The sequence below is a fragment of the Sciurus carolinensis genome, chromosome 11 (genome assembly GCF_902686445.1).
Source record: "Sciurus carolinensis chromosome 11, mSciCar1.2, whole genome shotgun sequence".
NCBI classification, from domain to species: Eukaryota; Metazoa; Chordata; class Mammalia; order Rodentia; family Sciuridae; genus Sciurus; species Sciurus carolinensis.
The window spans coordinates 108,132,614-108,145,306 of NC_062223.1; the positions used below are offsets into that span (position 1 = coordinate 108,132,614).

Here is a 12,693-nt window from a genome sequence, read left to right on the forward strand (position 1 = left end):
TCCCAAGTAGCTGCGGTTATGAATAGACATTTCTTAAAGAAGATAAATAGTGCATGCAAAGATGCTCAACATTAGTAATCTTTAGTGAAGTGGAAATCAAAATCACTGCATATCCCCACTATAATAATCACTTTATCCCCACTATAATAACTAAAATAAAAAGTACAGATGAAAACAAATGTTGAGGAGAAAGAAGAGAAATTGGAACTCTGGTAAGCTGCTGGTAGGATATAATATAGGGCAGCCACTTCAGAAAACTGATAGTTCCTCAAAAAGTTAAAGGGACTTTGTTAAACAGACTTGATGCAGCAATTCCTCTTCTAGGTATTCTGCTGAATACATATGAGAATATATATATATGAGATATATATATATATATATCCATGAAATTTTTTGTATGTGGATGTTCCTGGCAATATTTTTTTTTTAATTTTTTCGTTGTCAGTGTACCTTTATTTAATTTATTTATTTATATGTGGTACTGAGGATCAAACCCAGGGCCTCACACATGCCAGGCAAGTGTTCTACCACTGAACCACAACCCCAGCCCCCTGGCAATATCATTTAGATATAATGCCAAATGTTAATAAGCTGATGAAGGAACAAAATGTTTACCCAAACAATAGAATATGACTTTGTAAATTAAAACAAGTTTTTTTATACATGTATATAGGGTAATAATGTCTGTCTTATTCAACCGTTCTTCCCATCTCCACCGCTTCACCCCTCCCCTCACTGTCCTCTGCATAATCCAAAGTTCCTTCTTTGTTCCCTACCCACCCGCAACTATGGATCAGCATCCACTCATCAGAGAAAACATTAGGCCTTTGGATTTTTGGGACTAGCTTATTTTACTTGTTATTATATTCCCTAGTTCCATCCATTTACCTGCAAATGCCAGAATTTCATTTAGGCATTTAAGGCTGAGTAATATTCCATTGTGTATATGTACCATATTTTCTTTATCCATTCATCTGTTGAAGGACATCTAGATTGGTTCCATAGTTTAGCTATTGTGAATTGAGCAGCTGTAAACATTGATGTGACTGCTTTATTGTAGTATGCTGATTTTTTTTTTTATTGTAAACAAATGGGATACATGTTGTTTCTCTGTCTGTACATGGCGTAAAGGCATACCATTTGTGTAATCATAAATTTACATAGGGTAATGTTGTTTGATTCGTTCTGCCATTTTTTCCCTTCCCCCCTCCCCTCCCACCCTTCCCCTCCATCTATACAGTCCTTCCTTCCTCCATTCCTGCCCCCCTCCCTAAACCCAACTCCAACCCCAACACTAACCCTTCCCACCCCCCATTATGTGTCATCATCCACTTATTAGCGATATCATTCTTCCTTTGGTTTTTTGAGATTGGCTTATCTCACTTAGCATGATATTCTCCAGTTTCATCCATTTGCCTGCAAATGCCATAATTTTATCATTCTTTATGGCTGAGTAATATTCCATTGTATATATATACCACAGTTTCTTTATCCATTCATCAATTGAAGGACATCTAGGTTGGTTCCACAATCTGGCTATTGTGAACTGAATAGCTATGAACATTGATGTGGCTGTATCTCTGTAATATGCTGATTTTAAGTCTTTTGGGTATAAACCAAGGAGTGGGATAGCTGGGTCAAATGGCGGTTCCATGGAATATGACTTTTTAATAAAAAGAAATGAAGTACTGACACATGCAAGCATTTGGATATACTTAGAAAATATTATAATACTGAAGTGAAAGAAGCCAATCACAAACCATATATCATACAGTTCCAGTAAAATGAGATGGGTAGGGTAGGCAAATCTACAAAGACAAAAAAAAAAGTATATTAAGTGGTTTACAGAAATTGGGGCCAGAAGTGGAAATGGGGAGTGACTACAAATAAATATGGGTCTGTTTTTAGAGTAACAAAATGTTCTAAAATTTGTGGTGATGGTTGCTCAACCCTATAAATATTCTAAAATTCACTAAGTTGTACACTTTAAAAGTATGAGTCTTATGGTAGGTGACTTATGTGTCTTAATAAAGCTATCATTCAAATGAAGATTAGTTTGAATAGCAGTTGCCTGCCTCCATTTCTACCATGTCACTTACCACTTTTCTCATTTACGTCAACAACTTTCTTTCACTAAGATCTTATATCTCTATATATATTGAATGCTCAGCATTGAGAGTATTAACATTACAACCACATTACCACAATGAGTTAGTTTTGTTCTATAACTCCATTTATGTTCTCTTTTTTTCATTTCCAACATTATTACTTTTTTTTTTTCAGTACTGGGGATTGAAGAGGCACTCTACCTCTGAGGTAGAGCTATATCCCTAGTCTTATTTTGAGACCATGTTGCCAAAACTAGCATAGAACTTTCCATCCTCCTCATGTTCACCTTTCCTGGAATTATAGGGATTTGCCAGTGCACCAGCAACACTATCACTTTTTAATTTTCTAATATACTTTTATCATCTTTGTTGTCAATTGCCTCTTGATTATCCATTTTTGTAAAATATGTAGTTTTATCTCTGTAAAACAGAGTTGCAACAAAACTACACACTTTGCTATCTGTGGGTGAATTGAATAAACAGATGACTAATAGTTTTTTAATAAAGTGTTTGTTAACTGATCATGTTGTGCTTCTGATAAGTTTTTGTTTGTTTGTTTGTTTGTATTTGGGATGCTAGAGATCTAGCCCAGGGCCTTGAATATGGGAGGTGAGCTCTCTACCACTGAGCTACACCCCCAACTCTGTGCTTCTGTTACTTTTGTCATGACTTATGGATTGAGAAGCTAGAAGTGAAGTTTTGTACTTTATGCAAGTACATTTATTATATAGTAGCAACTGAGGTTGAGCTGTGTTGTTGAGAACTGATGTTAAAACTATTCTGTAAAATTTGTGCAGACTGAAATTGTGTAAAGCAAGGACTACCCTCACTATCCTATTTTGTTTCTGAGAGTCAAATTAAGGGAGAAAAGAAAAATTTTTATTGAAGCATATAAGACAGTTTTCTGTTAAAATTTTTAATTTTTTTTCTGGTAGTATATTAGATTATACATTTATCTCTTTTGTCTTTGGTTTTTTAGGAAGTCGGTATGCCAGCAGATTATGTAAACAAACTTGCTAGAATGTTTCAGGACATAAAAGTATCTGAAGATTTGAACCAAGCTTTTAAGGAAATGCACAAAAATAATAAGTTGGCTTTACCAGGTATTATTTTATAATTACATATGTGTGTATGTATTTTAAACTTTTAAAAAATAATATCTTTGTTTCTGATAATTAAAGCTATATAGCAGTAATAGATCGAGAAAGGTTATGAGGTTCACATTCCTAGAGACATCTATCAAAGCAGAATGTTACATTTGCAAATCCAGTTTTTGAAACAAAAGGATACTTACAACAAAATCTTTAGAGACTTGTTTATTTTTTACCCAATTTAATCTATGTTATTTTTAAAATTTTATCTGTTGTCAAGATTGTTTAATATTTTTTGATATTCTGCCCTTTAGCTGATTCAGTTAATATAAAAATTCTGAATGCTGGTGCCTGGTCAAGAAGCTCTGAGAAAGTCTTTGTCTCACTTCCTACTGAACTGGAGGATTTGATACCTGAAGTAGAAGAATTTTATAAAAAAAATCATAGTGGTAGAAAACTACATTGGCATCATCTCATGTCAAATGGAATTGTAAGTAGGTGATACATTAGTTCAGGTTTCTGTTTGGGTGAAAGTAGAACTCCAAATAAGAATTACTTAAAACAGATTTTCTGCTTCTCGCACAGATAAAAATTTTCACAGGAATAATGGATCTGTGCCATGAAATTGTTAGTGATTAGTCTTCTGATTGCACCATTGTGCTTCCGTTATTGCCCTTATCAACAGGACCCCATATGATCCCCACTTTGTGTGTCTTCCTGACAACAGAAGGGAAAAGAACAAAGTGTGCCTTAATTTAAAGGCAGCTTCTAGAAGTTTCCTCCATTATTTCCACTTGCATCACGTTGAACAGAACTCAGTCACAGCCACATTCTGTTAGAGGGAAAGCCAAGAGATGAGTCATTAAGTTTTGTTAAAATTTTCATTACCTCTAAGAAAGGAATAATGCAAATATTGGAAGACCTGAAGTAGTCTTTTCACATATGATCTCATGTAACAGATATTTTATTAGGTAGATGGTAATCATTATGAAGAGCTTCTTATTAAAATTTATCTTATCTATTATAGATAACATTTAAGAATGAAGTAGGTCAATATGATTTGGAGGTTACCACGTTTCAACTGGCTGTCTTGTTTGCATGGAACCAAAGACCCAGAGAGAAAATCAGCTTTGAAAATCTAAAACTTGCAACTGAACTCCCTGATGCTGAACTTAGAAGGACTTTATGGGTTGGTTTGTTTTATTTATTTCGTTTATCAAATTGTATTCTGGAAGTTTGTGATTAGTTTGTTTTTTTTTGTTTTGTTTTGTTTTGTTTTGTTTTTCGGTGCGCTGGGGATAAAATCCAAGGCCTCACACATGCTAGGCACACACTCTACCACTGAGCTACACCCAAGCCCTTGTGATTTTTTGAATCCATAATACTCTCAAAATGACATTTTAACCAAGAAAAATACAAAAATTAGATATTCTGGAAAAAAGAAATTGAAAAAATAGGTAAGTTACCATGACAGAGAAAGGCAAAAAAAGGAGAAAGATTGAATTGGTATTTTTTACCTGTGAGTAGTCGTCCCAAAGACATGTATGTACTATACTTACTTTTTATACCAAGAATTACAAAGAATTAATGATGACTGAAATCTAAGCGAATACATCAGATCTTTTGAGAATTTATAAAATCTACTCATCAGCTTTTTACTTTGTAACTACTTTCTGTCTTTCATAAGCAACTTATAAGTTTCAAAATAAATTATTTCCTATGGAGGAAAGATCAGGTATATAACTGACAAGTGGAATTTGCTACTGTCCTATGTGACCAATTCTAATTTCTTATTTTCCTATAAAGGGAATATTTATTGCTTCCTTATAACCAACACTTTTCTCCTGTTTTTCCTGCATGATACATTTAAATTGTTATATTCATGGAGGTACCAAATACAAATTTGGATTGTAAATTTGTGTTTATAATCCTTTCTTGCTTATATTGGTTGTGTTGGGGAATTGATCTTAATATCCCGTACTGTTTCTAAATACTAATTGTTTTCTCTTTATTCTTCATAGTCTTTAGTAGCTTTCCCAAAGCTCAAACGGCAAGTTTTACTGTATGAACCTCAAGTGAACTCACCCAAAGACTTTACAGAAGGTACCCTCTTCTCAGTGAACCAGGAGTTCAGTTTAATGTAAGGTTTATGTTGGTCGATATAAAAATGCCTTGTTTGACTTTTAGTTTTTTTTTTTTAGCAAAATAATTTTTATTTACATGATATTTATAACAATGGCTATATATTACCATCAATTGAAATTTGTCATTTAGTTTTTTATTAAAATTATTAGGGAGCCAGAGGGTAGGGTCAGAGGGCAGAGGTGGGTGGGGCCTCTGGGAAAAACATACATTAATGAACTTGAGATATTTACTTCTTTACCATATTTTTATGGACATATTTTTGATGTCTGATATTATACTATATTGCCCTTCCTCTTTAAAGTAAACTTTCTTCTGTGCTATAAAGCAACTTTATCCAGGCAGAGCATTTTTCCCTAAAGATTAATTAGATAATGTTGAATTACAACCCATGTCTCTTCAATTATCTAATGAATTATTTTCATGGCAATTATCAAATTTCTTATAAGAAATCATTATGAGAAGAATAGGATTTGTTTAAAGGTGTATGTTGGTTATTTGTTATTTCTTAATTTTTAGAATATTTCTAAATCTTTTCTCTCAGATACTGTTGCTATAATACAATGTTTGAAAGCCCTTTCACTGAGCAATGTTTTTTACAGAAAAAATGCAAAAGTTCAGAAAAGAGGTAAAATCAACTTAATTGGACGCTTGCAGCTCACTACAGAAAGGATGAGAGAAGAAGAGAATGAAGGAATAGTTCAACTAAGAATATTAAGAACCCAGGTTTGTGATATTATGATAAAATGTCTAAGTCTTGGGGGTTTTTGTTTGTTTAAATCTTCAAACTATCTAGGCTCACTGATACATACCTGAATCTCAACTACTTGGGAGGCTGAGACAAGAGGATCATAAATCTAAGGTCAGCCTTGGCAATTTAGCAAGACCCTATCTCCACATAAGAAATTCAGAAGGCTGGTGTAGCTCACTGGTAAAGTACCCCTGGGTTCAATCCCCAGTACCGGGGCTAGGGATTGGGGGGTAGGGGGCGGATTTTTTTCTTTAGGAATATGATACCTTCTTTGTGTGTGTGTGTTTGTGTGTTCCGATTAGTTATATATGACAGCAGAATGCATTTCGACTTATTGTACACAAATGGAGCACAACTTTTTATTTCTCTAGTTATACATGATGCAGTCATACCATTCATGTAATCTTACATATACAGAGGGTATTAGCATCCATCTCATTCCACCATCTTTCCCATCCCCTCCCCTTCCCTCACTCCCTGCTGCCCAATCTGAAGTTGCTCCATTTTTCCCTTGCCCCCTATTCCCATTATGGATCAGCATCCACATATCAGAGAAAACATTTGACCTTGGTTTTTGGGGATTGGCATATTATTTCATTTAGCATGACATTCTCTAACTCCATCCATTTACCTGCAAATGCCATAATTTCATTCTTCTTTAAGGTTGAATAATAGGAATATGATACCTTCTGAACATGATAAAGAATACCCATTTTAAACTAACATGATAATTTTAACTTTGAAAAAGTTTTTAAAGCCAAATTGTCCCAATTTACTATTTTTTATTTAAAATTATTTAAAACTTCTGACCAGTATAATAAAATATGAACCAAGAGGAAAAAGTAAAATTTTTCATTACTTATAAATCCTATAATTTGACAAAGTAGCACAGAAAAAAATGAATTGAAAAACTTAATTGGCAGGGCACAGAGGTGCATACCTGTAAGGTTGGTTGAATCTGTGGATGTGGAACCTATAGACACAAAGGGCCAAATGTATTTTTTCTTTTTCTCTTTTCACATTTCCTTTAGAACAAATTCTAATCTCCACTAAGGTAGATAAGATACCTTTTGTTAGCTAAGAAGATGGCTTATACTAGAAAAAGTAAAAGAGAAAAGGATACTTACCAATTTCAGATAACCTGTATTACAAGATTAATAATAATTAAAGAAATTACCAAGAAAAACATTGATGAGGAAGGGGGGATGAGAATAGGAAAAATAGTATGATGAATTGGACATAACTTTCCTGTGTTCATATATGAATATACACAACCAGTGTAACTCCCCATCATGTACAACCTCAAGAATCAGAAGTTACACTGAATGTATGTATAACATGTCAACTACATCCTACTGTCATGTGTATCTAAAAAGAACAAGAAAAAATATTGATGAAATTGACTTATGGGCTGCAATTGTGTCTCAGTGGTAGAATACTACTTGCCTAGCATGTGTGAGGTAATGGGTCAATTCTCAGCACCCCATACAAATAAACAAATAAAGATTCATCAACAACTAATAAAAATATTTAAAAAGAAAAGAAATTGACCATATGAAAAAATACTTATTTTTTTTATGAACATGAAAAACATGTACTTGCCACAAAAGTAAATAGAGCAAGAGCAAATAGAATGGCTGATAGAGCACAAATACATCAGAAGAGATGGATTCAATATCAACACTTTCATATATATGGCATAATTTTGAATAACATAGACATTATTAAGAACCCAGATTATGAACTCAGGTGTAGCTCAGTGGTTAGAGTGCTTGCCTAGCATGTGTGAGGCACTGGGTTCAATTCTCAGCACCACATAGAAATAAATGAATAAAACAAAGGTCTATCAACTTCTAAAAAAAAAAAAATTTTTTTTTTTAAAGAATACTATTACTTTAAAAAAAAAAAGAACAACCCAGATTTTGGAGTACTTGGGCAGAAAGTTAACAGTTAGAGCTACCAGTTACCAGTTTGTATTAACTGAATTAATACAAACTAAAAGTAATATTTATAGCAAATATAGCTTATTAATCTGATAAATATTTTATAAATAGTACTTATTTTTAAAACAGTACTGTTACACAAAGAAATAACTGAATACAGGGGGAAATTTGTGCATACATGGTTTGTTATATCATAATTGATGTTAGACACAATATTGGGTCATACACATATTGTGTTCACAGGTAAGATGAATTTTAAAATGTGCGTGGTGTATTTAAAGAAATGAAAAGATATGATATGTGTATTTCAGATGAGAAATTCTGGGTAATCTTACTTTTCCTTATTTTCAGAATCTCTATAATCAGATTATCTTCCATGAGGAGTAAAAAAAATGTTTAAGTAAATAAACTTATGTGGGTGTTTCTGTTTGTTTTTTTGTTTTTGGTACAGGGGATTGAACCGGGGTGTTCTATCACTGAGCTACATTCCTAGACCTTTTTATTTTTTATTTTGAGACAGGGTCTCACTAAGTTGCTGAGGCTGACCTGGAACTTGCAATCTTTCTGCCTCAGTCTCCCCAGTTGCTGGTATTACAGGCATGTGCCACTGTGCCTGGCTAATAAATTTACTTTTTGTAAGTAAATATTGGTCTTAGGATTAATCCCCTAGTAATTGCTGTTCATTCTGACAGATGTGGGATAGAGGATGAAATACATATAAAAAGTCATTTTTCATTTTACTTTACTTAATCTTTTAAAACCCCTTTTTTTTCTTTTTTCTTTTAGGAAGCTATCATACAAATAATGAAAATGAGAAAGAAAATTAGTAATGCCCAACTGCAGACTGAACTAGTAGAAATTTTGAAAAACATGTTCTTGCCACAAAAGAAAATGATAAAAGAGCAAATAGAATGGCTTATAGAGCACAAATACATCAGAAGAGATGAATCCGATATCAACACTTTCATATATATGGCATAATTTTGAATATCATGGACATTATTAAGAACCCAGATTTTGGAGTGCTTGGGCAGAAAGTTACCAGTTTGAGCTGGAGAAAGGTTTATTTGGACTTTGATTACATAAATATGAAAATCTCTGCCTTACCTTACAAAATGACTCTATTTTGCCACTCACATTAGTTAGCATGATGGCATTCCCTTCATGTTGCGCACTCTGTAACAGCATGCTGTTTTGTGGAGAAACTTGCATTCATGAAGAGCCCATTATGAACTTTTAAAAGTAAATTTGATTTTTACCCACCAGGAGAAATACAGTTGGGATGGGAGAGGGCGGGGTTCTTGTTGCTTTTTTCCTTTTTTCCTCTCTTAAAAAATGTACTTGCACAAGGAAGGATATTCAGATATTCATGCACTGAAAAATGCTGTTATCTTTTGTTTTTTAAAAAAATGCGATTAAAACTAGAAGTAGCACTCTTGGCTTCTTTTGATGAGAGTGAGCTGGTCAATACAACATTGGGAGAGGGCAGATGTAGATGAGAAGTTAAGTATTTCATAGTATCAAATTATTAGTTCAAACACTGCTTCAGTATAATAACTGGATTTTAATGGTGACCTGAAAAATGGTATTAAATATTTCCAACTTACAAAATGTTATTCTTTAAGCAGGAGACTGCTGTTTTAGTTTGTTAAATGATATGGAATTTTGAAGACTCTTACATGGCTGGAAAGTTTGTTTTGAAAAAGTGAAGCTTATATTAATTATTGCTTCAGTTGTACAAAAGAAATTTATGGAGCGAGGTAGGTCATTATGACTACAGGGGTCAGAACAGCAAAACAAACATTAAGTGTGTTCACTAACACACTTAATATTTATATACCTAATATTTATTATGCCATATCTAAATTTATTGAACACAATGCAGAAATCTCCTGCTGTGATATAATACAGTTATGGAATGGATCTCTTAAACTGGAGCACAGAACTATTTTGGTATTTTAAAGTCTCATGATTAGGGATTTTTACAGCCTCAGGTTTCTGGAAAGAAAGACATTCTCTTTTCAAAAGTAATATCAGTCATCTAGGAGAAAGAGAAAAACAACATAAGACCTGAAAAGCATAAGCAAAGTTATTCCAGTCTTAATATGAGCAGTATACTTGCCAAATATGTATATATATATTTATATATTTTAAAAATAAACATTTTTAAAATGTTCAGAAGGCAACACTTACCTTTTTACTTTCAGTCAATCCAAAGCAGCGACTTACTAGTTGCTGGCAACTGAATACCCAGAGCAGTGCAAATTTTAGGACTTGAGGACTTGAACAACTGAGAAGAAAAAAACTATTCCCATTGGGAAAAAATGGCTCAACATGGATTTTTTATTCATTGTGGTGCATGTTTCAAATTTTCTTACAAATTACTTCATATCTTTTTGATGTTAAGTAATATTTAAAAGTATGGTTTTGAAAATGGTAGGAAATGGAGTGCTGAGAGGCATCCAGTATTATATTATAGCAGAGTGCTTTTAAGAGCATTTCGTGGAATCTGTCCCCTATCCCAAGAAGCTTTATGAGCTCCCAATGAAAAGAAGGAAAGTCAATTTATGGTTTTGCTGATTATAATCAAATGCATATTCTGAAACTCATAGGAAATTTGAATTTTGTTTAGAATTTAAAATATACTTCAGCTCTAAGATAGCATATATCAATCATTAGACCAAGCACATTGTGAAGAATTAAATTTAAAATTAGTGTTCATTGTTTTCTCTAATTAGATGACTAACAGTGAATAAATTTGAAATTTAGAAGAAATAATTTTTTAATAATTGTGGCCCTTATGTTTAACAAATAGTTTGGTATTGCATATCTGCTTGTCTTGATACAAGAATGACAAAGGAAGAAACAATGGAAGGAAAAATTATAGGCCATTTTTTTAATGTTTAAATTTTATTGTTTTAAACCACAATTGTTCTCAGAACTTCTTTGGAATTTCTAATATTTTTGGTCGTTTAATTTAAGAATGAGAGCCATGATGTTTTGCTTTTTAAAGGCAAATTTAATGCAAAGTGGGTAACAAAATCCATAGCAAAGTTTTCTATTAAATTTTATAGATTTTTTAATAGCTAATTATGTCCTAATTGTATTTTGGGGATTGAACAGCAACAAATACTATACACACAGTTTTCATCTTTTTTGTTGTTGTTGTTATGTATACAAAAGTAACTACTTTTTGGTGTTTATGAAAACCATTTAGTTGACATGGTGCCTATACCATTGTTGAATTTTCTTTAAATATGCTTTGACAATAGATTTGCTAATTTTAAAAAACAGAATCTGAAAAAAAATTTTTACCAGCAATTTGTTAAAGGTACACAATTACAGCTAGTAATATCAGGTCTCTTTTCTCCAATGCACACTTAAAATTAGTGCTATCTGAGCAGGAATGAAACTTAACATAGTTAAGGAAAAAGAAAGTCCAACCCCTACTTCACCACCAAAATACAATTTTTAAATTTTTTTATAAGCAGTGTGGCAAGAGGGCACCTCAGGTTAAGTTTTGAACACTCATCTTCTGATTTTAAAGATGGAGCCATCTGAAAATGTTAACCTTTGTTGCCACATCATTGCCAGAGTAAGTATAGACATGAAACAATTTGCAAAGTAAAAATATATAACAATTTTGATGTTAAAATGATATAATAAATACTAGAACGTTACTGTTCCAATGATTTGATGAGGATCTTGAAATAAATTCTGAAGTCTTCCAATTTTTACATTTATTGGAGCGGTCCCCAAGTTCTATCAACCTGTTTATTTAAGTCCCTTGATCTTATTTTATGCATAAATGTTACAATTTCCAAAAATGAAATGTTAGTACTCTTTTTACTTTTTATTAAATTTAATACAAAAGTGACCTTTAGTTGTTAAAAAAGGATTTTGCATTATTTGCAGTACAATGTCATTAGTCCTGCTCAAAGGGCAAATTTAAAAAATTCAGTTTGGGTAAAAGATTTGCTAGTTTTAAAGAAAGATTTGCTATCATAAACACAAGCTGTTTTTTCTATTTTCATGTAAATGACTGGGATGCTGTCTTATAAATTCTTCCAAGGTCAAGTTTGTGAGATAAAAACATTACATGAAAGCTTTCCTGTCATCTACACTATATGTCTTTTGGAGTGTTGAACAAATTTTGAGTTTCTAAGGTGTAATCTATCCTCATATGGTCTATACGATTTTGAATGTGTGCCACTACATACTGAGATGATAATGCTGTACAATTTTAAATGGTAGCAGTTTCTGTATGCAGTAGGCTGAAATATTTTGATGAACTGCTTAATTTTTGGATTTTATTTTTTAAGTTGTATAATTTATTTTCTTGCAAAATAAAAATGTAATATAAAAGCTTTCACTTATCCCCCCAAATGTTGATTTTCTACCATGAAGTAGTTTCTAAGAGTTTAATTAAAATTTTTAGCTGGGTGTGGTGGTGCTCTTGTAGTCCTAACTAATTGGGAGGCTGAAGCAGGAGAACCTCTTGAGCTCAGGAGTTTGAGGCCAGCCTGTGCAACATAAGACCTTGTCTCAAGGAAAAAACAATATAGCAAGTATATTTGCACAAAGGAACTAAATTTCAAATAAATTTTAAAAGCCCTCTTTAAATTGAGAATTTATATCTTATTTCTACTGGAGTAGTC

At 32.6% G+C, this 12,693-nt stretch overlaps 1 protein-coding gene across 2 annotated transcripts in view; it reads left to right on the plus strand.

The window, feature by feature from the left end:
* Positions 1 to 12,407, plus strand: part of Cul5 (cullin 5) — an 89,148-nt gene extending 76,741 nt beyond the window's left edge. For both annotated transcript variants that reach the window (XM_047517081.1, XM_047517083.1), the window contains exons 14-19: positions 3,088 to 3,211; positions 3,514 to 3,689; positions 4,227 to 4,388; positions 5,221 to 5,339; positions 5,944 to 6,067; positions 8,822 to 12,407. In XM_047517081.1, the coding sequence (XP_047373037.1) occupies positions 3,088 to 3,211; positions 3,514 to 3,689; positions 4,227 to 4,388; positions 5,221 to 5,339; positions 5,944 to 6,067; positions 8,822 to 9,016 (900 nt within the window). In that variant the 3' untranslated portion in view covers positions 9,017 to 12,407. The remainder of the gene's footprint in view (positions 1 to 3,087; positions 3,212 to 3,513; positions 3,690 to 4,226; positions 4,389 to 5,220; positions 5,340 to 5,943; positions 6,068 to 8,821) is intronic.
* The last annotated feature ends 286 nt before the right edge of the window (positions 12,408 to 12,693 follow it).